A 26,691-nucleotide genomic window follows, 5' to 3' on the forward strand; every position below is an offset into this window, starting at 1 on the left:
CGGTCCCCAGGTGACCCGGCGGGCCTTAGGACCCAGCGGCGCGCGTCCCGGAAGGGGCAGGGGCAGGGGCGGGGCCGCGCGGCGCGCGCCGGGCCGGAGGGTTTGAATCGCGCGCATGCGCATGCGCGAGCGCGGGGTGGGCGGGGCGGGGTCCCGGGCGGCCGCACGCTCGGGGGCTTCGAGGGCTGCGCGCGTGGAGGCCGCGGCGGCAGCGCTGAGCCTGTCCTCCTCCCGGCCCGGTGCGCGGGAAGCCCGGCTCCGGCGCGTCCCCACGGGCCAGCGGGCTTGGAGGCGGGTCCGGAGGGCAGCGGAGCGCCCAGGTAGGGCCCTCCTGGGCTTCGGCGGCCTGCCCTGAGGGGACCGGAGCCCGCCGGGCGCTCTCCTCCGCGGGTTCGTACTCCGGCCTCTCGGTGGACGGGCGGCCTCGAGAATCCGCCAGCGCGCCGGGCGCTCACTCTGCTGTTCCCGGTCCGAGGGAGCCGTCGTGCTGCTTCCAGCGGTGAGACTTGCGAGCGTGAGGTGAGGGGGCGCGAGGCAGCGCTGTGCCCGGCCCGAGGCAAACGCAGGGGAGGGTTAGCGGCTGTTCTTTCTTCTTCCGTGTGCCTGCGCCTCCGCGCCCTGCGCTGCCTCCCCTCCGCCTTCTCCAGCCCCCGGGGTCCCCGCAGGAGCCGCCTCCCTCCCCTCCTGCCTCCCTCCAGACCATTCTCCGGACAGAGCTGCTGTTCTTCAGCCTCTCGGTCGCGTCCATCTCTCTGAGACCCATGGCCAGCAGCAGCCAGACTTCCCCGTCCTTCACCGTCTCGCAGAGTTTGCTCAAATCAGGTCCGCTGAGTCGGTGATGCCATCCAACCATCTCATCCTCTGTCGTCCCCTTCTCCTACCAGAGAATGTTGGGATGCAGAGTTGTAGGGAGCCGAATATTTTAGAAGTAAATCGGACAAGGTTCTCCCCTGCTTATTAAAAGGTGCCCCCCGTCAGTGTAGCCCTGCTGTTCTTAGAATCCAGGAGTGTAGCCCTACTCTTCTTAAAGTCCAGGGTCTGTAACTTGACTCCTTATTCCGCCATCCCCCTTCATCTTGGACCACCTCCCTGTCTTCCTTCCCCAGCTCCGCGTCTGTTTTCTGGAGTTAACTGCAGCCTTCTTCTGGCCTGGCCTTTGCAGCTTGGGTCCTTTCACTTGGAATACTCTTCTTTCCCACCTCCACTTTATTTGGCTGTTTCCTTTTCTTCATTCGGCGCTCAGTTAAATGTTAAGGTCAGGATATTATAAGGGAAAGGCATCTGTGTTACTTTCTCATACCTATGATATGAGAAAAATATAATGAATATTTGTAAAGATATCTTGGTGGTCTTGGCTGTTTTTGTTCCTGTCAGTCTCTTTCTCCCTGAAGTATAAGCTTTCCTAAGGCGGAAGCTGTTTCTATGCTATTAATTTCTTATTCCCAGAGCTTGACACATAGAAACTGCTCAATAAATATTTTCTGGACAAACAAACTCTGGGAGGTAGATCTGATACCCATTTTCAGAGGAGAAAAGTGAGGCTGAGCAGTTAGGTAACCTGCCCAAGTGCATATTTACCACCTAGTAATGACCGGATTTGATATTGGAGTCCAGATCTGCCCACCACTGGCCACACCTGGCCTCAGGTGAGATTGATTCCCATGCCCTCCTGATGGTTTGCAAGCTCTATGAGAAGCAGCTGGAAGTGTGAAACAAATAGCCCAACTGGGGCTGGGATGGTAGGGGGAGAGCAGGAGCTAGCAGCTTTAAGAGGAGTATACGTTCGCATTCAGTTTTTTTTTTTAGTATCTAATAGACACTGATGCAAGTTGGCATTTGGTAGTAGAGTTTCTTTAGATTTCTGCCCTCCTTGGCACAGTAGCTTAATGCGGTGTTTGCTGGATTTCATTAATGTGGTTGGTTACGTCCCCAGTTTTGTCTTACTCTCAACAGCTATGCTACTATTTGCTTAATGTCTTTATTTGAACCCACTTTTACAGAAACACTGTCTGTAAGAAGTAAACTTTAGTTACTCTAAGTGTCATGGAGCCGTTAGACACCTCCTGCTCACGTTAAACCAAAGTGCTGCTGGTGCCTGCAGAAGAGCCCAAAGCCTGTTGTTTTTTCAAAAGCAGGATTAAAGACATTTCTACAAATAACCTCCTCCTTGATTAAGCTGAGGGATTGGATAGGAATGGAGAAGAGAGGCGGTTTCATAATGCGAGGTTAATGTCAGGCCCCAGTCATCTCCACTTTGGGAAACACTGTACTTTGATGACCCAAATGATGTCAGATCTTAGAGTTAGCGCACGTGGGTTGCAGTTCTGATTCTAGTGCCGTCAGTTACCCAGAGAGTGATGTTAGACCTGCGCTGTGCCAGACACCACCCAGGCATTTAAGATCAAGATCCAGGTGGAAAGACGGAGAGGAGAAGGTGAGCGGGGTTTCCGCTGTCACCTTCTTGCCAGGTTCTCGTGGTAGGTTCTGCTCGTGTGCCCTGAACACCCACCCAGCAGCTGATGTTAGTGAAAACAGCTCAGCAGCTGGTAGTGTCAGGTGTGCTAGCTAAACATGTGTCCTAAAAGCTCAGGACATGGAACTTGAGAGCAAGAGAGTGAGTGTGCCAGCATCTGTGCGACCCTATGGACTGGAGCCCGCCGTCTCCTCTGTCCGTGGAATCCTCCAGGGGAGAATACTGCAGTGGGTTGCCCTGCCTTCCTCCAGGGGGTCTTCCCGACCCAGGGATCGAATCCCACTTTTTTTTCTCTCATGTCTCCTGCATTGGCAGGCGTGTTCTTTACCATTAGCTCCACCTGGGAACTGGTGAATGGGAAACAAGATTTCTGCCTTTCTTTTCCAGAAGCATGATGTCCCAGGAAGGCAATTATGGGAAGTGGACAATATCCAGTAGTGATGAAAGTGAGGAGGAGAAGCCACAGCCGGACAAGCCATCTGCCTCTCTCCTCCCCGACACTGGGCAGGGGGCCGCCGGGCAGCCAAAGTACACCTGCTCCGAGGCTCGGAAAGCCGCCCACAGGAGGAAGCTGGAGCCTGTGAAATTCAGCAGCACAGACTCAGCTTCAGAAGCTTCGCCTTGCAAAAGACAGAAGAGCGGGTCCCAGGAGGACCTGGGCTGGTGTCTGTCCAGCAGTGAGGACGAGCTGCCTCCAGAGCAGCAGCAGGAGCAGGCGAAGGACCCGCGGGTGAAAGAGGAGAAAGGCCCCCCTTCTCCCAGGGGCCGCGCGGCTCGGGGCGCTGGGCCGCACGGCCCCCCCACCAGCCGTGGGCTCCCAGACGAGGAAGATGAGCAGGAAATGTCAGGGGAAGGCCAGGACATCTGGGACTTGCTGGATAAAGGGAACCCTTTCCAGTTCTACCTCACGAGAGTCTCCGGGATTAAGCCCAAGTATAACACGGGAGCCCTCCACATCAAGGGTGAGTGAAGCTGGGGAACGGGAGCCCTCAGACTGCCTTGAGGGGGCTCCCCCTTGGTTAAACAGGAGGACCGCCTAGGAAGGACCTCCAAGAACACTTCTGAACCACTCTTTGGGGAAAGTAACCATTTTGACAGGCAGATGCATTTGTTTGACAGCAAACTGTTTCCTTAGGTCAGGAAACCAGTGGCTGCTTCCCACAGCTCAGTAGATCAGGGGTCCCCAACCTCCAGAATCTCATGGCTGATGATTTGAGGTGGAGCTGATGTCATAACAATGGAAATAAAGCGCACAGTGAATGCCACGCGCTTGAATCATCTGGAAACGCTCCCCGACTCCAGTCCACGGAGAGATTGTCTTCCACAGACTCAGTCCCTGGTGCCAGAAGGGTTAGGGACCACAGCTGTGCACCGCCCTAGTGGAAGCCTTCAGACAGTGCTTAGGGTTGCTTCACTTGTAAAGGTCAAACTTGATCCAGTAATACTTTATCAGGAAAGTAGCCAGTAACTGACAGCAGTAGTTCCCCTGGACCAGAGCGTCAGCATCCCCTGGAGCTTATTAAAGTGCCAGTTATCAGCCTCCCCTCCAGATCCCTTGTATCAGACTCTGGGAGCCCGGCCCTGCTATCTGCTTCCCGAGCCCTTCGGGGGATTCTGTTGCCTGAGCAAGTTTGAGGACCACTGTGTGAAAGCCTGGGTTTGGTTCTGGGTGAAAACAAGAGTGCCCTGGTCTTTCGTTTCTGTCTCCAGGGAACATCTGTGTGATATTGTGATATATACAGACATTTGGTCTTCCCACTGGTTATAGTTGGGTGGTGGTTTTTTTTGTTTTTTGTTTTTTTTGGTCCCAGGTACCTGAAATAGCTCCAAAGTAATTAAAGGTGAAAGGAGTAGATTTTGTTATGCATAAGGAGCCCCTTTCAACCACACCTGTTTATTTTAATGCAGAGACTTTTGGAATGCCCCTAGGAATGGTGGAGGGTAAGAGGCTGGTTGCCTGGGGAACCAACCTTGTGGTTAAAGTTGGAACTTTCAGCCCCAACCCCCACTTCTGGGGAGGGGTCCAGTCAGTCACTAGTGGCCAGTGATTTAATTAGTCTTGCCTTTGCAGTGAAGCCTCCATTAAAAAAAAAAAAAAACAAAAAGCAAACCCAAAACCTCCCTTTAGAGGTCTGTGGAGCTTCCAGGTTAGTGTATACAGGAGGCGCTGGGCCTGGTGCGCCTGGAAGGGAGCCCCTCCCCATTCCTTGCCCTGCCCACGTCTTCCTCTGGTTGTTCCCAAGTTGCATCCTTTTAAAAAAAAAAAACTGGTGATCTGGTGAATAAAGGGCCTTCCTGAGTTCTGTGAGGCGCTGCGCAAATGATCAAACCCAAGGGGAGGGGTGGTGGGTGAGGCTTAGCGGGGGCAGCCCTTCACCTGTGGGGTCCGATGCCAGCTCCAGGTGGATGCTGTCAGAACTGAGTTGAGTTGTAGGACAGGCAGCTGGTGTCTGGAGGATGGGTCTGTGAGGGAACACCCCACGCTCCCCGCTGCACTTGTGGTCACAAGTATTGGGTGCAGAGAGGAAGCAAGGCTTGCCTTTGAGGGACCAGCAGAAGCCCCAGAATCCTGGACACAAGACTTGAATCCGGCCTCAGCATTTGCCTGCTGTCTTGGTAACTGACCAGGGACCTTTGTTGTTGTTCTGACCCTCTGCGACCCCATGGACTGCAGCACGCAGGCCTCCCTGTCCATCACCAATCCCGGAGTTCACTCAGACTCATGTCCATCGAGTCCGTGATGCCATCCAACCATCTCATCCTCTGTCGTCCCCTTCTCCTCCTGCCCCCAATCCCTCCCAGCATCAGGGTCTTTCCCAGTAAGTCGGTTCTTCAAGTCATGTGGCCAAAATATTGGAGCTTCAGCAAACAAAGGACCTAATATTCTTCAAAATTTTAGTTTACTCATCTTTAAACTGGGGATTCAGAAAAAAGAAACGAGAATGGGGTCGGGGGAAGCGCATGGAGAGCCCGGCGCGGCGCACTCACTCGGCCACACAGCACAGCAGGCGCCCAGAGCCACCGGCCCACGCCGCGCAGCGCCTGCCTCGCCCGCAGGCAAGGGCAGGTTGTGTGCACTGTGAACAGTATTGTAATCATATATCAAATGTGTGATTGACCAAAAATTCCCTTCAGGGTTTTCTGTAACACCCTGTGGAATCCCTGAACAAACTTTTTGGCCAAGTCACTACATCTTGTGTGTGATGTATAAATGTTGGTGTATTTAATTCCATACTATAAGGAGTTTGATTGTACAAGGTGTTTATTTTTCCTTTCTGCAAATGTCTACCTGCTCTGAGGAAATGTAAGATAGATGTCAGTGTCAACTGAGAGAGATTGAAACAGGAAATAGAGAGCTATGCAAGACTTTTGTATAAGTAATAAACTAATGACTAGCTGTTAGCACCAAGATACGAAGGAAGGGGAGGTAACATTTATGATAGGAACTTTTACGTGGGTTATGTAGGTGATCTCCTTTAATTCTCATAGCGGCCTTGTGAGTAGATGTTAACAGTTGTCCTCCTTGAATCTGTGACTGGTCTGCAGAGAAGTTGAATAAACCTGCCCAAGGTCACAGGAATATGGTTGGACTGGGATTTGAATGCAGGCATTCTGGCATCACGGCTGCCCTTGTGGGTCAGCTGGTAAAGAATCCACCTGCAAAGTGGGAGACCGGGGCTCTGTCCCTGGGTTGGGAATATTCCCTGGAGAAGGGTGGGTGCCGCCCTCCCCAGTGTTCTGGCCTGGAGAATTCTGGCCTGGGTTGCAGAGTTGGACACAGCTGAGTGACTTGCGCTTTCATTCTGGCATGAAATGCATGCTCCCAAGGTTTCCCACACCAGCAAAGGCCATAATCGTAGGTTCTTTAGAGGATCTCGTGGAGGAAGAGGAATTTCAGATAATTCAGAAAGGTAGAAACAGGGGCTGCAGTGGGCGGAAATGGGGAAACAACATACCGTGATTTCTTTTTGATTGTTCAGCTCTCCCTTTAAGACAGGTGCTTCCAGAGCTTCCCTCCCCTGCTGGTCCAGTGGCTAAGACACTGCCTCCGCTGCAGGGCATGGGTTCAGTCCCCGATCAGGGAACTAAGATCCCACAAGTCACGTGCAGCCCAAAAACAGAAGAAGAAAAGTTTTCTAATTAATAAGAGATTTGGAGAAAGGGAGGATGTGTGTCGTTATCGTTCTCACTGACAGTTTTGACTCGTCATCCAGTTCTAACGTTATAGATCTTGATTTTTTTCCCATTATGTTCGGTTAAATAATAGTGATACATAATAAATATTATCAGCCCGGGGAAATTTTCTCTTGAATTTTCTGGAACATTAAAGTCTAGCCTCATAGTAATTCTTCAGCGCACCTTTTTCTAAGCCAAATTCTGCCCATCAGTGACTGTTTAATAAGTCAGTTGTGGTCATTATTAGGTGATTTTTATCAAAAATATGAATTTGATGTTTTGTCTCCTCAGATATTTTATCTCCTCTCTTTGGGACACTTGTTTCTTCAGCTCAGGTGAGTTTCCAGTTTGGTCTTTGGATGGGAGGGGGACACAGAAACCACTCTGGAGGAAAACGAGCAGGGGGCCCCATGGTCAGCCCCGAGCAGGGTCCCCGAGACGGGACCTTGCTGGAGGCCAGCGCCCAGCACCACGGGTATGGGATCCATCAGTCTGGAACGTGGATGCACACTCAGTCAGGGCTTCTGACTCTCGGTTTCCTGACTGGCCAGGAAGTCATCCTGGAAATTCCACGGCGGGGGACTTCTCTCTGGCACACTGATAGTCTCACGGGACTCTGGTGCAGCTCCTGGAGGTGTGGATAGAGAGGTGAGGGCCACATCAAGTTTGATTTGAGTTAGAGAAATAAATGAGAAATTTCCTACACCCTCCGAAGAGAAGCCAGGAAAAGTAATGGGTGTAGGTGTGTCTGTGTGTTTCATTGCACCTTCCTGACAGGCCTGGCCCCTTCAGGTTGATGAATCACCTTACGGTGCCAGGCTCTCCAGCAGATGAGCAAGGCCTTGGCCCTAAAGAAGCAGGGCTTCCTGTGAGCTTCACGTTCTCCTCGGCAGCAGAAATCCTGGTCTCTAGCTGGAACATGGGGTGAATTTGTGTGTGTTCTCCCGGCTAGGATGAGTTGTTAGCTTCGGGAGAGGGGCCAGGGATTACCCAGGCATGGGGAGGACACCCACAGGTGAGCCTGGTCCAGAACTTGTAGTCTGATGTAGGTCGTAAGCCTGTAGTGAATGTCCAATTCCAGACACCTGTTTACAAATCTAACTCAATAGATTGCACACATTGCAACTGAGAGATTCCCCTTCTCCAGGGGATCTTCTCAGCCCAGGGTCTCTGGCATTGCAGGCAGATTGTTTACCGTCTGAGCCACTAGGGAAGCCCCTTCATTACATTATGGAAAAACCCAAAGTAACTTTTTGACCAGCCAGATACAAATGCTGCGAAAGTGCAGAGATAGTTTTCTGTTTTCTCAGGCACTCCCCCGCTGACTCGGAAACTTAAGCCGTGTATTCCCCTCCGCGTGTGTTTCAGGTTTGTGAGTATTGCAGCATAATGGTCCAGGCTTACAAAGAACACTGTGTGTAGTTCATGGTTGGTTTAGAGTCCCTTTCAGTTCAGTAACTAGACAGTCCTCCTTAGGAACTGCTTTCTGAATTGCCCATGGTGTCTTTTCTTTCCTTCCGTCTAGTTTAACTACTGCTTTGACGTGGACTGGCTCGTAAGACAGTATCCACCAGAGTTCAGGTGAGTTCTGCAGAATGATGGGTGACGTCAAAACCCTAATTAATGGAGCTTGAATACACAAGATCTGTGTTTCTCAGGCACCTGCTGTCCATCTTTCTTTGAAAATTTCTTTTGAAACTATTGAAATCTTTATAACATTACAATGGGAAAGCAGCCTCTTTTTTTTTAATCTGTTCTAAAATAATCACAAGCCTTCTTAATACAGATTTTAGCATGTCCCTCTGTTCTGTCCAGAAGTAGGGTAGGACAAATTTCAACCTGAATAAAAGACGTTTAGGTCCAATGCTCATAGGAAAGAAAAGGTCATTGCTACCTGTGTTCTTGACCAGTAAGCCTGCACCTCACCTAGCAGTTTGATGCTGGTGGTGGTTTTGTTTTTTTGGTTTGAGTCTCTCTCATTTCACAGGTAATTGTTCCTGTAGCTCAGAAGTTAATGCTGGAGTCATAGGGCCTTCCGTGATGCAGATATGGAGGTGGTAGGCAGTGCAGACCAAATAAAGATCCCATTGCTTGGTGATGGTTCCCCTGTCCCGTTTCCAGTACATCCACTTGGCAGAATCCCGCGGCAGCAAGTAAAGTGGAGGGATACACACGCAGGAGAATGGTCGTCAGGATTCTCAAAGTCCATGCTGCATGGAACAGATTGGACTGTGTGAACTTTCATTGTTAATAGCGCGTGCGTGCGTGCGTGTCCGACTCTGTGTGACCCCATGGGCTGTAGCCCACCAGGCTCCTCTGCCCATGTTATTCTCCAGGCAGGAACAGTGGAGTGGGTTATCATGCCCTTCTCCAGGGGATCCCCACCCAGGGATTGAACCCTAGTCTCCTGCGTTGCAGACAGATTCTTCCCCATCTGAGCCACCGGGGAAGATCTGTAGACAGAAATGCTGGGATTTCCCAAGCAGCTTTGACACTCAAAGCGGTAACATGTAGGATTAGTTGTAGCTGCATGTAACGGAAAAACGAAAATAACAGTGACTTGAACCAGGGCTTCCCAGGTGGTTCAGTGGTAACGGATCCACCTGCAGGGCGGGAGACTCGGGGTCAATCCTTGGTCAGGAAGAGGCCCTGGAGAAGGAAGTGGCTACCAACTGCAGTATTCTTGCCTGGAAAATTCCACGGACAGAGGAGCCTGGTGGGCTGCAGTCCACAGGGTTGCAAAGAGTTGGACACACCTGAGCATACGTGCCCACAGATCTGAGAGAAAATCTCTCCAAGCTGCTCAGAGGACGGGATGACGCCTGCTTACGCTAGGGAGGGTGGCCTGCTTTCCTGAGCCACCAGGTCAAATGCGCATCGTATCCAGAGACGCCCTTGCAGACACACCCAGAAACAATGTCTTATCTGGGCACTCTTCACCCCATGAAGTTGACATGCAAAATTACCCATCATGTAGCCTTTTTGTGAAGTTTTTGAACACTGATAGATTTGAAGCGAGGCTTCCCTGATGGTTCAGTGACAGAACCTGCCTCCCAGTGCAGGCGAGGCCGGTTCAGGCCCTGGGTCAGGACGATCCCCTGGAGGAGGAAATGGCAGCCCACTCCAGTATTCTTGCCTGGAGAATCCCATGGACAGAGGTTCCTGGCAGGCTACAGTCCATGGAGTCGCAGAGAGTCAGACTCAACTGAGCCCGCACATGCCAATTTGAAGTGATTAATGAAGACTACCGTTTTTGTCAGTAATGTTTAATCTTTTTTTAAAAAGAAAAAAGCTGATCTGATAACACAGTTCCTGGATGGTAGAGGCATGATTATCTATTACATTGTTCTCTGCACTCTCTTTCATGTTACAAAACAGAAAATTTGTTCCAGGTAGAAAGCACCTGAGAAGATGTGTTTCTTTGTTTTCCTGAACATGCTAGCATGAAGCCGTTGGGGTTCGGGTTAGTCCCAGGGGAGTGCTTTCTGTCACGCTTCTGTTCAGCGGAGCGTGGTCCTTTCATCTGTGACAGAGCATCGCTCTGCACACGCCTGATGACCGTGGAGGTTGCTCATCTTGGTTGCTTGTTGGAGAAAAGATTTTTGTTTTGTTGGGCGAGCTTTTAAAAATATATTGACTTCTAAGGATTATCTCACTTCAGATTAACCAGAGTAGATCATGGTTCTCTTAAAAGCCTTGTTAATCTGTTACCGCAGATATTTTTTTTCAGACTGTAAACTTCTTATTTTGTATTGGGGTATAGCCAACTAATAATGTTGTGGTAGTTTCAGGTGAGCAGTGAAGGGACTCAGCCAGACACATACACGTATCCATTCTCCCCCAAACTGGCGTCCCATCCAGGCCGACACACAGCATTGCGACACAGTCGGTCCTTGTTATCCGTGTTGGATATTGCAGTGTGTGTGTGACCTTGCCAAGCTCCCTAACTACCCCATCCCTGCCTCCAGCAACTGTCAGCTCCTTTTCTGAGTCTGTGAGTCTGTTGTATGAGTGAGTTCATCCGTATCGCTTCCTTTTAGATTCCATATGTAAGGATGTCATGCTCTATCTCTCCTCCTCTGGCTTTCTCACGCAGCACGACTCTCTCTAGGTCCGTCCGTGTTGCTGCCAGTGACATTATTAACCCTTTTTCGTGGCTGAGTAATATTCCGCTGTATGCATGCACCACACCTCCTTTATCCACTCCTCTATCGATGGACATGTAGGTGCTCCCACACCTCGGCTACTGTGAACAGTACTCCTGCAGAGTATTTTTATATTGTCCTTTTGAATTAAAAAATAGGGCATTTTTGATTCACATTGGGCTCTGTTTCACTGAAATACAACTACCTCCTAGTGAATCTGCGTGTGTGGACCTGGGCCCTTTCACTCTCGTATCCTGGGCAGGTGGTGCAGGCCTCACTCACAGTAGGTGTTCAATGAAGGGATGGCTAGTGAGGAAGTGACCTACTGTTTGGTCCAAAACAAGGGAAAGAAAAGAGCATCACGCTTAACAACACTAAGTGTGTATCTCTTAATCTAATGACAGAGTTGATGATGCGTCCTTTTGGACCAAAGAAGATAATTACTCAAGGCCCCTCTGGGTCACTGCAGAGACTCAGGATCAGGCCACGGGCCCCCCTTATGAAGGTAACCACTTAGCAAAGGTTAACTGATCACTTGCCCTGTGCTGGCCCTGCACTCTGTCACCACACAGGCCGGACACCCATGTCGGTGGTCAGGGCTCCTTCACGGGGCACCAGACCAGCTTCGTGAATGAGGGATTTGAAATACCTGTGATCTCCTTTCAGGAAGAAACCAGTCCTGCTTGTGCATGGCGACAAACGGGAAGCAAAGGCTCACCTCCTGGCCGAGGCGAAGCCTTATGGGAATGTCACCCTCTGCCAGGTAAGCTACTTATTGCCATTCGAGATCACGCTTGGGCTGAGAGCTGGGAGGAAGTTGGACCTTCAGTGTGTCCACCCTCCTAACGCAGGAATCCTCTCTCCAGCATCACCAACAGACGTCTGTCCAGCTTTGGCTTAAATACTTCCTGAGGTTGCCTGTCCTATTTGTGGGTAGCCCTCATGGTTGAAAGCTTTTTCTCTATGTTGACCGAATTTCTCTGTAATTAGGGTCTCCAGAGAAACAGAACCCGTTAGGTTGTATGTGTGTGTGTTTGAATTTGCAGAGACACTGACTTTAGAAGAGCTGGCTCACATGATTGTGTGGGCTGGCAAGTCCAGCATTGGCCACTTTGAGAAGCTTGATGTTACGGTTTGGGTCCAAAGACTGACTAGGGACTGATTCCCCCTTCCTTGTGGGAACCAGTCTTTTATTTTTTATTTTTTTCTCTTAACAACTTCAACCGACTGACTAAGGCTCACAGACATTCTGGAGGGTAATCTCCTTTCCTTACAGTGCAGTCATTTAAATGTTGTTCAGTCACTAAGTTGTGTCTGACTTTTCGTGACCCGTGGACTGTAGCGTGCCAGGCTCCTCTGTCTTCCACTGTGTCCTGGAGTCTGCTCCAATTCATTGATTTAAATGTTAATCTCCTCAAAAAAAAAAAAAAATGCCTTCACACAACATGTCACGAGGCATCTGGGCACTGTGGCTGGCCGCGGTGACACGACCTCCTTCCCTGCCTTCCGCCCTGGTCCTCGCTTTCCCCTCTGGAGTCACACGACCCCCTGTCGGTGGCAGAGGTTCTCGTGTTTGAAGTCGTCTGCTTCGTCTTTGAGTTTTCTCAGCCAGGTTCCGCACTTGCTTTCGTCACTGCACCTGGTGCGTCAGGGGTCCCTCTCCTTCCCCGAGTTGCCAGTCCGCTGGTTGGCATCTGCTTTGTCCATGGCCCTCGGGGAGCGGGGGTTTCTGCGGGGAGCAGGTTCCCTGGAGTCAGTTCAGTGGCAGTGTCTGAGGGCAGCTTCGCAGTGGTAGTTTTTAGTGTGACCACCTGCCTGACTTACATTAGCTGCCATTGGCATGTTACCCACAGCCCTTGGATCCTTTTTAAAGGCTTTTTTTTAGTAGGGACCATTTTTGAAGTCTGTATTGAATTTGTTACAGTATCACTTCTGTTGATGTTCTGTGTTTTTAGGCAGCGAAGCTCCATGAGATCTTAGCTCTCCAAACGGGGATCGGACCCACACTCCCTTCTTTGGAAGGCAAAGTCTTAAGCACTGGACCACCTGGACGGCCTGCCCTTGGTTCTTTTTCACGAGAATCACTTAATACCGGAGAGACGTAGATTGAAGCCCAGCCTTAGAAACTACCTTGCGAGCTGCACAAGGCATGTGGTCCCAGTCCCATGAGGGGCAGTCACTGGCCTCACAGCAGGCTTGGTTTCCTGGGACCCGAGCAGGAAGGAGACAGAGAGAAGGCTGTTGCCCAGCTTCTTTCCTGTCGTCGGCATTGCTGAGTCGCTCAGTCATGTCCAGCTCTCTGCCACCCCATGGACTGCAGCACGCCAGGCTTCCCTGTCCTTCACTGTTTCCCAGAGTTAGCTCAGACCTGATGCCAGCCAACCATCTCGTCCTCTGTCGCCCTCTTCTCCTCTTGACCTCAGTTTTGTCCTGATACTTTTCAGTCAGCACATGGGATACAGTGTGGCCAATGCGTGAGTCTTGGAGTTTCCTTCAGACTCACTGTTTCAGACTCCACGTCTGAAGGGGTCCTTTTATATGTGGCATTTGGTGTAAGAAGCAGGGGTAGCGAGGAATTAAGCGATGCTGATGATTTCCTTCCTGTGGTGGATCTGAAGTGGCTGGTGGGTGTGTACCTTTTCCTGTTTGAGCAGGCAGGCCAGTCCATTCCTGAGCAGCTTGACGAATGAATCCATCATGTCCCTTTTCTCTCCTGGGCAATAGCTTAGTGCAGTTGACTCAGGATTTCTGCCCTTGGATTACAGACAGAGACAAGGGTAAATTACATAGAACCTGATTCTTTTTATTTTCCACTTACTTTCTAATGTCCTTTTTCTTCCATTCATACAAGATTAAAGAATTCCAGCTCCCAGGTGTTTTATCAGTCGTGTCTGACTCTTTGCAACCCCATGAGCCACAGCATGCCAGGCCTCCCTGTCCATCACCAACTTCCAGAGTCCACCCAAACCCATGTCCATCGAGTCGGTGATGCCATCCAGCCATCTCATCCTCTGTTGTCCCCTCCTCCTCCCAGCATCAGGGTCTTTTCAAATCAGCTTTTCACATGAGGTGGCCAAAGTGTTGGAGTTTCAGCTTCAACATCAGTCCTTGCAGTGAACACCCAGGACTGATCTCCTTTAGGATGGACTGGTTGGATCTCCTTGCAGGCCAAGGTACTCTCGAGAGTCTTCTTCAAAACCTCAGTTCAGAAGCGTCACTCATTCTTCAGCTGTAGAATACTGTGTGTGTATGTGTATTATTTTAAGGATAAAAACAGTGAGAAATCTCAATCTGATCAATTTTAAACCCATCTCACAACATTTTTCCTGTGATTTAACTCACTGTACTTTATGCAGTTGGAGTTTTAAATCACTCCATCTCTTTAACCATCCTGTTTAGGCTCACCTTCTGCACAAGATCCTCCTTTGATTAGCAGCCGCCTAAAATCTGCTTTGTGTTTGTCTCCAAAGACAGCAGGGGTCAGCCTGAAGTAGCACAGCACTTACAGCGGGCAGGAACGAGGTGACACAGGATCCTGACAGCCAGCAGTAAAACCGGTGGGAAGACAGAGTGTTCTCTCACAGGGGCTGACGCTCAGGAGACTTGGTAGCGTGCTTCAAGGAAGCCACTAGAGGGCGGAACAAGCCCTGTCTTCCAAACCTGTGTTCAGTTCAGCCGCTCAGTCGTGTCTGACTCTTTGTGACCCCATGGACTGCAGCACACCAGGCCTCCCTGTCCATCACAGATTCCTGGAGCTTACTCAGACTCACGTCCATTGAGTCGGTGATGCCATCCAACCATCTCATCCTCTATCATCCCCTTCTTCTCCCGCCTTCAATCTTTCCCAGCATCAGGGTCTTTTCCAGTAAGTCAGTTCTTTGCATCAGGTGACCAAAGTATTAGAGCTTCAGCATCAGTCCATCCAATGAATATTCGGGACTGATTTCCTTTAGGGTGGACTGGTTTGATCTCCTTGCAGTTCAAGGGACCCTCAAGAGCCTTCTCCAACAGCACAGTTCAAAAGCATCAGTTCTTTGGCATTCAGCCTTCTTTATGGTCCAACTCTCACACCCATACGTGACCACTGGAACTACTTCGTACAAAGTAGAGGACCAGCAAGGGCCCACTGTGTTGCACAGGGAGCTGTACTTGGTATTCTGTAGTGATAACCTGTGGGGGGAAAGGCTGAGAGAGACTGTGTGTCTACACACACACATGCTGTGCACGCATATATACACAAAAGAGCCAGTAGACCCACACGCGCGTGTCTGTGTAGGACTGGGCCGCTTTGCTGCGCTCCTGACACTAACACAAGATTGCAGGTCATCTCTTCTTCGATTAACAACGACAACAAGCTCATGAATTACGCCTTCCTGCCCACTCTTCCGTAGCCAGGTCGGCACGCTGCTCAGCGAGACCCCAAACCCTGAGATTGTGCGGGTGGTGAACGCGGCCACCTGTCCGTGAGCATCGCCGAGACGGGCTGTGTCGTCCTCGCCTGCATGCTCCAGCTGCCCGTCGCTGCCCCGGCGGACAGGGCCGTCTGGAGAGGGCGGGCGGGGTGCGCTCTGACTGCAGCAGCACTTGCTTCCGTTTGCAGAGCGCTTAGTCCATGCAGCTCCTTTTCCTAACCATTTTAAGTGTACTCTTCCGGTTTGTTCCTAACAGCTCCCGGAATCTCTTAGTGATGCTCTGATTTCAAAGAGGAGAAAGACAGGTTTAGCAAGTCAAGTATTTTTCCAAAGTTATACAAAGCTGTGAAGAAAGGACTTGTCTATACACCGAATTCCTAGCTACTAAGCCATTTTTGACATCTCTGTTTAACGTTTTCATCTTGAGGCATATTCTGCTTAATCAAGGTCTTGCAATACCAGATGTTAGACAAAATGTTTTAGTCCCTTGCCTACCCCCCAGTTGGTTTGTAAAATTATCATTTTGTAACATGAAAATGGATATAATGTATTATCTTTACTTTGAACACTTGCTGTGTTAAAAATACAAGAAAACTTTTGCTTTAGCATCATCATGTCTCCATATCACCAGCACTTTCAATGTTTCTTTAAAATATGCTGGGAAAACTTACTGGATGTACTTGTATGAGCCAAATATCTGATTTTAAAACTTTGCATAAAATCTCATTTTTTTTGCTAGTTTTCTGACAACTAAAGAAATTCTGCTTCTCGCTTCTAATTACTGTAATTAAAAATGCAGTATGTATTGAATCATTCTGGGTAACTTTAAAAAAAAAAGTAAGCCTCACTGGATGCTGTTATTGTAAAAGCTGTCTTGGTGATGAAGGGCTTGCCCACTAGAGGGCAGTAAAAACTTTAAAAAAAATTGACCTGAATCTCTCTTAATTTTGTTTTAAATAAATACCGGTATTGTTGAGGTTTGTTTGTTTGTTTTTAATGACTTGACCTCTTTTTTTATCCTAGGCAAAGTTGGATATTGCATTTGGAACACATCACACGTAAGCAGTTTTTATGAAATGGGGGAGAATATGAGTTTAAAAGATCGAATGATGCTCTTCAGAAGTCACTCCCAAAAGGGACTCACGTGTGACGATTTTGTTGAGGGGAAAGCTATAAGTTAGGAAATAGAGGGGATGGAGTTTTTCCCAGCAGTCTTAAGACCAAGTACCAGGAGCTGAAAGTCTGGATCTGTGGAACTGGCCTGGGCCTGGCAGTTGTATCTGTGATGTGGTTTTCCGCTCTCTGCTCAGGACTTTCCCTACAGCCCCCCGGGGGTGTGCAGGTGGGGATAGGTTGTGGTCCGTGGTCCTGAGTGGCTGTAGACGTGGCCATCACATGCCTGAAGATTCCACTGGTGTAAAGAAAGCCTTGTGATTTTTGTCAGATTCTAAGCTGCAGCAAATAGAACATTGTTAGGTCCGCTCTGTGCTGTGAATAAAAGAAAAACTATTTTGCAAGAAGTTGTCAGCCTAAGAGACTGGTACCTGTCCCTGCTTTTAAGACATCTCAGAAAATTCTCTTAGGGCGGTGTCTGAGGCGGTGCAAGCTGTAGGCGGGAGAACCTTTTCTCTTCCTACGGGACACGTACCAGCCTGACCCCCATTCTGGTTGCGTCTTAAAACTTTCATGGAGCTCTTGTACATAACTGGTTCTCTAACTGAGAAAATACGACATGGTTGCCTGCCTTTCTGTGTTTTTGTAAAGCAGATTTATCTGAAACGTGTCACACTCTGAGTGCGACAGCCTCGTCTTGCTTCTGGGCCAGCAGTGGAAACACGTCTGCTGCTTCAGGCTCGTCCCTTTGGGCACCTGTTCCTCCTGTTCCTAAGGCAACAAGGAAGCTCGTGGGCGGAAGTCTTGGCCCAAGTCTTGTAGTGACCACCGTTTTCCTGATATGCCAGAAATGAGGGCCTGCTTTCATCATTTGCTTTGTAAGCTTAAAGCTATATTTTGCCAGTCTGATTTCAGAAAGGAGCCAGAGCAGAAAGCCACGAGCAACTTTGTGAAAGGATGCCTATCCACCCACATCTGGGTTTAGATGCTGTTGTGTAAACATTGCCACATTTACCGACCGCGCCTAATTGGTAGCCTTACTGTAATGGAGGGGTTGAGGGTTGTTGAGAGGGATCTCAAGCACCTATGTCGCTGGGGAATCAATTGTTCTTTACATGGCGTAGAGCTCACAGAAGGCTAATTTCAGCCCAGGATACAAACAGCACTGAATAGACTGGACAGGTGTCTTGGGCTCCTGCGGCTTCTCCACGGGAGACGCTGGAGGGCGGCAGCAGTCAGCTGTCCTGGGTCGACATTCTGTCCGGAAAGGGTCCCACTGGATGGACCCTTGTCCCCCACCCTTAGCTGGAATTCAGCCTAAATAACTTCCTGATTCGGAAATACATGCAGCAAGCCCTGTCAGTCGTGTGGATCCTGGTTCGCTAGGCCTACAGTGCTGGGCCCCTTCGTCGGACGCACATTTCAAGCCGGCAGTCAGCTTTTCTCGGGCACATTCACACTGCACACTTAACTGTGTTACCAAGTAGCCTTGGGAGAGCCTGGGGCCGGGAGGGACTGAGTGCTGGGCTGGCCTCAGCCTGACACAGTAACACACGAGGCAGTGGGGCTCTCCTTTTCTTTTTCTTCCAAAAAACTGCTTGGCCCTTTGTCTTCATCTTACGGACGAGAGCCCCCGAGTCAGGAGGCAGCTGTCCGCCAGTGAGTGCTGGAGATAGGACTAGGCCTGCTCATTTTCACTCAGGTTCTCAGTGGACTTTGTGGTTTTTTTTTTTTTTTAACTTTGTTTTTTAAAGGTTTTTATGTTATCTTTTTTTAGTTTGAATCTTTTTTATCTTGGCTGCGTGGGCTGCAGGACCCGTGTCCCCTGTGGTGGGCGTGCGTCCTAACCACTGGGCCGCCAGGGGGTCCCCCTAATTCACTTGTTGCTTCCTGACTGCTAATGCTGTCTGCTTCCTGTGGTCCACCCCCCGGCCACACTCCCCCCCCCCCCCCCCCCTTGCAGAGACGCACACTCTGGAAGCCCGCTCCTCCTTTCCCGCCACCACAGGCATGTTGCGGGTTAAGCCCAGGAGGGCTCCTCGTGCAGAGGGGCAAGTGCCGGGGAAGTGACGGCGGCAGCGTAGCGTGCGCAGTTTGCACCTTGTTAAGCACCAGTATCTTGTAGGAGACTGAGCTCATGTCTGGAGATTACTTCCACTTGCTCACTTTAAAATGTGCTAAAACTTATTCATTAAATATCTAGTATGCTCTTGAAGCCCAGCTCGAGGGGATATGACGCGTTTGAGATGGGCCGAATTCTGTCCTTGCAGCTTTCAGCCTTTGGTGAGAGAGGCAGACAGACATGAACTAGGAATGGCGGAAGGGCCTCCAGCTCCTGGAAATGTGTGGCCCCCACAGAATGTGGCTGCTGCGGTGACTCCGCAGGGCCTCTGGGGTCGCGGTCTTACCCACACCTGTGTCGCGGAGGATCTGGAAGTGACCCGATGCAGCCACGTCCTCCAGGAGCTCATGGTCGTCTTGGCGACAGAGAACGCGCTCTGTCTGTGTTTCCCAGATGCCCTGCCATCCTGGGGCATAGTTCATCGGGCTTTCTGGTGGCCCCCAGAGCTGGGAGCAAAGGCACCTCTCAGGCCCCTGAGAACCCACAGAGGGGAGAAGCATCAGATACGGCCGGTAGCAGGGCGCAGAGCCCAGGCTGGGCCTCCCGCCCCGCCAGGCGGTAGCAGGGCCTCCTCCTTCCCCTCGGGGTGCAGTCCCCTCTCACCTGGGCTGCCCTGGCCCAGCCTCGCCGCCCCTGCCCAGAAACGCGAAGGAGCTGCAGCCCAGCCCCACTGGGGAAGCTGTGCCCAAGGAGCGCTGTGCGCAAGACATGTGGTCCCAGTACGCGCTGCTTCTGGCTCACGTGGGACCCCGGATGGTGCGCGTGGCCTCTCCCAGCCACGGCGTCTGCCCTTGGTCAGGAAGTGGGAATGGTCGTGCCTCTGGATAGCTGGGGTTAGCGTGCTAGCATTAGGTGCCTGGCACACAAATTGCTGTTGTTCAGTCACTAAGTTGTGTCTGACTCTTTGTAACCTCGTGGACTGCAGCACACCAGGCTCCTCTGTCCTCCACTATCTCCTGGAATTTGCTCAAATTCATGTCTGTTGAGTCAGTGATGCCATCCCACCTTCTTATCCTCTGTCGTCCCCTTCTCCTCCCACCTTGGATCTTTCCCAGCATCAGGGTCTTTTCCAATAAGTCAGCTCTTCCCATCAGGTGGCCAAAGTATTGGAGTTTCAGCTTCAGCATCAGTCCTTCCAGTGAATATTCAGGACTGATCTCCTTTAGGATGGACTGGTTGGATCTCCTTGCAGTCCAAGGGACTCTCAAGAGTCTTCTCCAACACCACAGTTCAAAGCATCAATTCTTGGGCGCTCAGCCTTCTTTATGGTCCAGCTCTCATATCCATACCTGACTACTGGAAAAACCATAGCTTTGACTATATAGACCTTTGTTGGCAAAATAACGTCTCTGCTTTTTAATACACTGTCGAGGTTTGTCATAGTTTTCCTTCCAAGGAGCAAGTGTCTTTTAATAAATGCTCCACAGATATTAACTTTTTTTCCCCTGTTAGGGAGCAGCTTCAAATGTGAGAAACATTGCTTTTGCTGGCTACAAGCTTACTAGATAATATGCAGGTCAGCATTCCTCCAGAGAGACCTCATTTTGTGTGTTTTTATCCGTTTTTAACTCTGACCTTCTTAGGGCTCGCCACTTGGTCTATGAAAAGATTAACGTGGCTCCCCTTAGAGCAGTTCTCGGTGCAGATTAATAGGATTCACTAACATTAGTGTGTGATTTTCCCTGTAAATGATGCACTAATGGAAATATTTGTAAAACTTACATTGTGAATTCATAACTGGCTTACTGTTAATTACAACTAGCTACTAATTTGGTGACTGTGTATGTAAATTTGTCAAGGTTTCAGGGAGCACATCTCGTAAGTGGGAAGAAGATTGTCTCAACAGCTGTCTTTCTCCAGCTTTGCATTAATTTACTGTTTGCCAGCTTAGATTAAATTTTTTTTTTTTTTGGCAAGAGCTAAATCTTATTCTGATTTTATATGCTTTTGTATGTTTTTAATGCTAACTCCATTCAATCTCAATGGTATTTAGGTGGTGGTTTTTTGAGTGGTTCCTTTTTTTCCCCAGGTGTAAACTGACTTACATCAGTAAACATTAAGTAGCATTTTGGCCTCAGTGGAAATAAAGCAGAGTTACTGCCTTGAGTAAATGTCTAGCTGGGTGTGGAGGAGAGAATTTAGGTTCCTGAAATAATTAGAAAACCATCAAGAGGCCGAGAATTATCTCGTAGCAGATGATGAAGTAAAGCAGGGCGTTGACGCATAGAGGGAACGCACACACGGAATGCTTTGCTGCTGCTGCTGGCGCTAAGTCGCTTCAGTCGTGTCCGACTCTGTGCGACCCCATAGACGGCAGCCCACCAGGCTCCCCCCTTCCTGGGATTCTCCAGGCAAGAACACTGGAGTGGGTTGTTATTTCCTTCTCCAATGCATGAAAGTGAAAAGTGAAAGTGAAGTCGCTCAGTCGTGTCCCACTCTTAGCAACCCCATGGACTGCAGCCCACCAGGCTCCCCCGTCCATGGGATTCTCCAGGCAGGAGTACTGGAGTGGCTGGCATTGCCTTCTCCGCACGGAACGCTTTAAGTTAAGCAAAATGGGTGTTGCGTTTCGTTGTCACAGCAGGCCTGTAAAGTGAACGGAGGATTGATCCTGCATGTTGCGAGTGAGGAACCGAGGCTGAGGGACGCAGAGTGGCTCGTGGGGTCAGGTGGCCTCCGAGCGATGGCAGAGGTGCTTAGGCCTCCCAGCCTCAGACGGGAACCTCTTATGCGGGTGCTGTTCCCCCTCCCTCCCTGGAATCCAACTAAGAGGAGTAGTCCGATGACTGGGGAAGCCCCATCTGAAAGAAAGGACTCTCAAGAGCTGATTTGAGTCAAGGGAGGATGACAGGCAAGACTCACCTCCAGCCCAGGTTCAGGCTCGTGACAAGTCTGGTGTCTGGAGTGTGGAGAAAGATCAGTGGTTGCTCATTGAAACTCCCCTCTGCTGTAGTAGGGGCCCCAATAAAGCCTTGCCTGAAGGAAAAGATCAGTCTCTTGAAAATGAAGCATCTGTCAAACTTAAGCTGCAACCCACAGCAGGAAATGCATTGATTTCAGTCTGCTGCACACATCCATGCTGATAAGCGCTGAAACCAGTTTCGTGAACCAGCACTTACCTATATGCAGTGTCCTCCTGAGTTTCTCATTTGTTCTGTTGCCGTCTTTTGTTTGGTTTTGCTCTAACGCTAGGTAGCCACACTGCAGCACAAGGGTGTGCCCAGACCCTGAAAACAGTGAGCAGGTTGCTCTTGTCCCTCATAGTGACGGGCGATGCAGAGTAGATGGTAAGGGGCCAGACTGGGGCGGGAGGGGTTTTCAGTGCCAGGACTGGCCACGTGGGTGGGATGGAGCAAAGGTTCGTTTCAGCCATCCAGCGCTCCGGGCATTTTGGAAGGTGGCTCTCCGCCTGTCGCCTGAGCAGACTTTGAGAATGTGTAGAGGAAAGGGAGAGTGTGGCTTTTGCAGTCTGGATGATGTGAGAGGTCTCTTGCCTGTTGCGTTTGTGCCGGAAAGGTGCTTTGAGAGTGCTCTTAACTGCTTGTTCCTTTTTCTGTTTTTAAAGGAAAATGATGCTTCTGCTGTACGAGGAAGGCCTCCGGGTTGTCATACACACCTCCAACCTCATCCGCGAGGACTGGCACCAGAAAACACAGGGGTTTGTGGGGCTCTGTTGGTTTCATGCTGGTCGCTCCGTGTGCTGAGGGGCTCTGCTCGTCTCATGGTGTCGCTCTGTGTGCTGAGAAACAGCCAGAATGAGAACATCGCTGAATTCTTGTTCTCCTGGTTTTTTCCCTGTGGGAAGGAAAAACCAGAATTATGGCACAGAAGAGAGGTGCACGCAAGAACGCGATGCTGCCTCCCTTGTGGCAGCTGGGGCTGACCGTTTGGCCCATGATCGTCCACGCCTGCCTCTTTATACCTGTGAACGTTGTTGTTCAGTCGCTCAGTCGTGTCCGACTCTGTGACTCCATGGACTGCAGCACACGGGGCCCCCTTTGTCCTTCACTGTCTGCCTGAGTTTTCTTTACCTCACGTCCGTTGAGTTGGTGATGCCTTCCAACGATCTCATCTGCTGCTGCCCCTTCTCCTCCTGCCCTCAGGCTTTCCCAGCATCAGGGTCCTTTACAGTAAGGTGGCTGTTTGCATCAGGGGGCCAAAGCACTGGAGTTGCGGCTCCAGCATAAGTCCTTCCACTAACATTCAGGGCTGGTCTCCTTTAGGATGGACTGGTTGGTTCTCCTTGCAGTCCAGAGGACTCTCAAGAGTCTTCTCCAGCACCACAGCCCCAAAGCGCCAGTTCTCCGGCACTCATCCTTCTTTATGGTCACGTCCATACATGGCTGGAAACACCACAGCTTTGACTACATGGACCTTTGTTGGCAAAGTGATATCTCTGCTGTTCAATATGCTGTCTAGGTTTGTCATAGCTTTTCTCCAGAGAGCATCTTTTAATTTCACGGCTGCAGTCACTGTTCACAGTGATTTATGAGCCCAAGAAAATAAAGTCTGCCACTGCTTCCATTTTTTTCCTGTAAACATACCAATACATAAAATTTACATGCTGTAGTTTTTTTCCTATTTTCTACAAAAATGGCATCACACATATATTCTTCTGCCGAGTAGGTCTAAGGATCTGAGGCGGGAAAGAGGATTAAAAAATGGAAGGGCCAAACGTATTATTTTCCCAATAAGACCCTCCTGATAACTTTTTGGCCCTCACTCACCCCACACCCACCTATACCTGAGCCTGCCACCTAGGCACCAAAGGAAAACTCAGGGGTTGATTGTGTGCTAAAAATGTCCCTTTATGGAGAAGGCAGTGGCAGCCCACTCCAGGGTTCTTGCCTGGAAAGTCCATGGACAGAGGAGCCTGGCGAGCAGCAGTCCGTGGGGACACGTGACTGAGCACGCCTGCGTGAGGGTGGAGGGAAGCGGCTTGGCAGCAATGAACTGACAGAGCTAAAGAATATGTACATAGCCCTTTACCTCCAATCAGTCTGGTTTCCCATAAAACATTCTAAACTGCTGTCTTTTCAGAGCCTGTAATACGGTCACAAATCTCCGAAAGGATTGAACGCAAAGGTTTTTCATGCTTTTTTTTAAATTACTAACCCTTGTTCTTGGTGCGCGTTTACTAGATCTGGTTTTCCATCTCTTGAGGGAGTTAGGGTTTATCCTTAGGCATTTTAGGGACTTGTTCGAGTCACGTCTCACCCTTCATTCTTCCCAGGAAGCCCCCGTTACAGCCAGCCTTGGTCTCCGTTCCCTCGATTGGAGAAGCCATTCTGCGTGTGTCTGCGTGTCTCTGCGTGTCTCTGCCTGCCTGGGTTAGAAGCAGCACCCTTTCCGGGTTCACGCGTTTCCCCCTGCGTTCCCATCTGTGCTCCCTCGCCCGTATCGTCACCCAGCCTGGGCTAGAGCCCTCATCCAGGGCTCTCACGGAGCCTGCGCGGCTTGCTGAGTTGAGCCGAGACAGGGAGCCTCCCAGCTGCCATCCTCCCGGCCTGCTGAGCCTGGGTGGGCTGCCCAGCCCCAGAGTCACCTCTGCTGTCACACAGCCCTTCTGAATGTGAAAGGCAGTCTTTCCCACACACCAGGGCTCTCATCCCTCTTCACTCTGCTTCCCCACCAGCGCGGGCGTCCGAGCCCCTGCCCCCCTGCCTGGCAGTTTTCCTACAGACACGCTCCCGTGTCCCAGTCAAGATGCGCTTGCAGACCGCCCTGTGCTGGCGGGAGCGGGGGCGGGCAGTCCCTGAGAGCGCTGGCTGCTGGGCTCCTGATCCGCTGAGTTTCCGGTTGGCAGGCTCTTTCGCTGCCCTCAAGCTTCTGAGCTGCCGGTTGCGTTTGGGGACCGTGACTTGTCCGTAACCCCGTCTGAAGAGGAGATGAGCTGGCGTGGCTTCTCCTTAGAGGAACAGCAGCTGAGAGGGCTTGTCAAGTTGGCTGAGTCTCCTGTGGCTCAGAGAGCCCCAGCCACGGCTCTCCGGCTCCTTCCGGAGCGCAGAGGCGGCCCTGCTTCCTTAGGCGGCTTTGGCTTGGCTGCTGTGGGGCAGGGATGAAAGGTAAAGGGCTCAGGTGTTCGTTTTTTCCCTTTTTTTAAAAGCACTTAATTTCTTCAAAACGCATTGACTAGGTGTAACTTCACATGGCTCAGAACTCAGAGTACGAGTGGTGTAAGCTTTCCCGCCCAGCTTCCCCTGCTGCCCACCCCCCAGGACAGAGGGTGCTGCTGTCTACATTCTGCTCTGTCTGATAGTTCACAGTTTCATGTCATGAGCTGTAATTTTTTTTAATATTTTTAAAAGTTATCTTGTCTAATTTCACGGTCTGCCCATCCTGGCCCTGTGGACTCTTTGCTCTCCTAAAGGTCTTCCATCCGTCCTTTCCACCTGCTTCTCGGTCCACCTGTTCATGTGTTAATTTTAAAATTATCTGGCCCAGCGTTTCTTTATTTTGTCGAATGGTAAGACGTCTTGCACGTTGATGTCCTGGTTGGAAAGGTGCTGTCTGTCATGTTCCTCCTCCAGGACCGTTCTTGTGAGTGACCCTCTGATCCAGGAGGAGCCCCCCTCATCCTGCAGCCCCGAGTTGCTGTGGGGAGGAGAGCCTGCCCCCATCCATCCCGCCCAGCACGGTCATGGTGCACGCAGGAGCCGAGGGAGGCACGGGGGGCCGCCGAGCCTGCCCAGAGTGGCACGGCCAGGTAGCAGCAGATCCCGGTGCAGAGCCTGGGCCCCGCTCCTGGTCTCACGTGGTGCCCACTGTGCAAGGTGTTGACTTTTAAAAACATGCATGCCTACCGTGAGAGCTGTGAGGCAAGTTTTATTTGTGGCAAAATGAGGACTATAGTCCAGGAGATGGCATTTCAGATAGCTCTTCAGAAGCTGCTCCAGAGAGGCAGGGGGGACGTCAGTCTCTGTGTGATTTTGGTGAATACGTGCATGCTGTCAAGCACGTTTTTAGCAGAAGGGTTATGCTGGTTTCACGAAGGTTACTGCTGCTCATGAGACGCAGGCGTCACCGTGAGGATTTTAGGCCTTCTCTAGGTTTGAGGAGATACAAGAATTAGGCTCTTATAATTGGGTCCTGACAATATCTAAGCCCCTGAAGGCCTGTTCTGCCGGTTTCCCCCAGCACATGGTGCCTCATTTCTGCTCTCCACCCTGACCTTTCAGGGGGCGTTGAAAGGCAGCCGCATGTGGTTTAGTGCTCGTAGATGCAGAGGGCAGGTGCCAATCCGCGGTTGACAGAGGGGTCTCCTCGAGGTGGGGAAGGATGGTGTGACAGCCCAGCCTGCTGGGAGCGTCCAGAGCTCCGGAGACGTCCAGCCAGGATTCTCGAGGTTCTGACGGCCTGCCTGTCCGTCTCTGAGGGCCGCCGGCGCGAGAGGAACGGGCAGTTTCTGTTGCGGCTCCCCAGGCAGGGCTGTGGCGGGAGGAGCCGGAGCAGGGGAGGCCGCGGACGCAGCTCCTGCCTGCTGGGCCCTGTTCGTTGCCCCGTGGGCGTCTGTGAGGTGGACTGCTAGCCTGGTTTTGCAGCTGAAGGAGCTGCGCTGGAGCTCTGAAGCCACGTTTCTCTGTGATGCACGAGGGACCAGTTCACAGAAGGACTGGGCTTAGATGTGGTCATTTGCCGTTCGTGGGTGTGACGTAGAGGTTTTAGCAAAGTACATTCACAAAGAATTGATGAAGTTAGAGGTGCTGTTAAAGTTTTGTTACCAATTTATCTGAAAGCCTCAGGTTAGTGTTACTGTGATATAACTAAACGTAGACTGTACCTCATTCCAGACACCAGATATGGGATATAGATAGATAGATATGAAAATATTTGTTTATTGAAAACATATTTGCACATACGTTTTTTCTTAATATAGATAACTTTTATTTTCCGCTTGGCTAAAGAGCTGCATTGACATACGTCTGGGCAGAAGCTTGCCAGGGTTACCACTGTGTGGAGTTGCTGTAAGCAGTCAGGAGTAAAGCTGTTGCCATCACTTTGAAAGCAGTGTAGTGCCTTACCTGGTGGTCTGGCGGCTATAACTCCACACTCCCAATGCAGGGGGCCCGGTTCCTGGTCAGGGAACTAGATCCCACGTGCTGCAACTGGGAGTTCGCACGCCACAACTGAAAATCCCACATGTTGCAGCTAAGACCCAGCGTGGCCAAATAAATATTGAAAAAAAAAAGCAGTGTAGAGCTGAGAAGGTAAGAGGGGGAATAAGCAGGGGGGGTGAGTGAATGGGGGAGC

General features: G+C 50.7%; 1 protein-coding gene across 18 annotated transcripts in view; it reads left to right on the plus strand.

Moving 5' to 3' along the window:
• Nucleotides 1–26,691, plus strand: part of TDP1 (tyrosyl-DNA phosphodiesterase 1) — an 81,594-nt gene that overhangs the window by 897 nt on the left and 54,006 nt on the right. For 7 of the 18 annotated variants that reach the window (XR_011258377.1, XR_011258380.1, XR_011258376.1 and 4 more), the window contains exons 1-7: nt 99–519; nt 2,861–3,435; nt 6,941–6,984; nt 8,175–8,230; nt 11,461–11,557; nt 16,230–16,264; nt 22,007–22,099. Coding sequence is in view for 13 of the 18 variants with exons in the window: in XM_069597282.1 (XP_069453383.1) it covers nt 2,865–3,435; nt 6,941–6,984; nt 8,175–8,230; nt 11,461–11,557; nt 16,230–16,264; nt 22,007–22,099 (896 nt within the window). In the remaining 5 variants the exon portion in view is untranslated. Of the gene's footprint in view, nt 1–70; nt 520–2,860; nt 3,436–6,940; nt 6,985–8,174; nt 8,231–11,460; nt 11,558–16,229; nt 16,265–22,006; nt 22,100–26,691 lie in introns of those variants that run through there. The other 11 variants (XR_011258379.1, XM_069597284.1, XM_069597278.1 and 8 more) reach the window with 8 other exon arrangements.

This window comes from Ovis canadensis, chromosome 7 (assembly GCF_042477335.2).
Source record: "Ovis canadensis isolate MfBH-ARS-UI-01 breed Bighorn chromosome 7, ARS-UI_OviCan_v2, whole genome shotgun sequence".
Classification (NCBI taxonomy): Eukaryota; Metazoa; Chordata; class Mammalia; order Artiodactyla; family Bovidae; genus Ovis; species Ovis canadensis.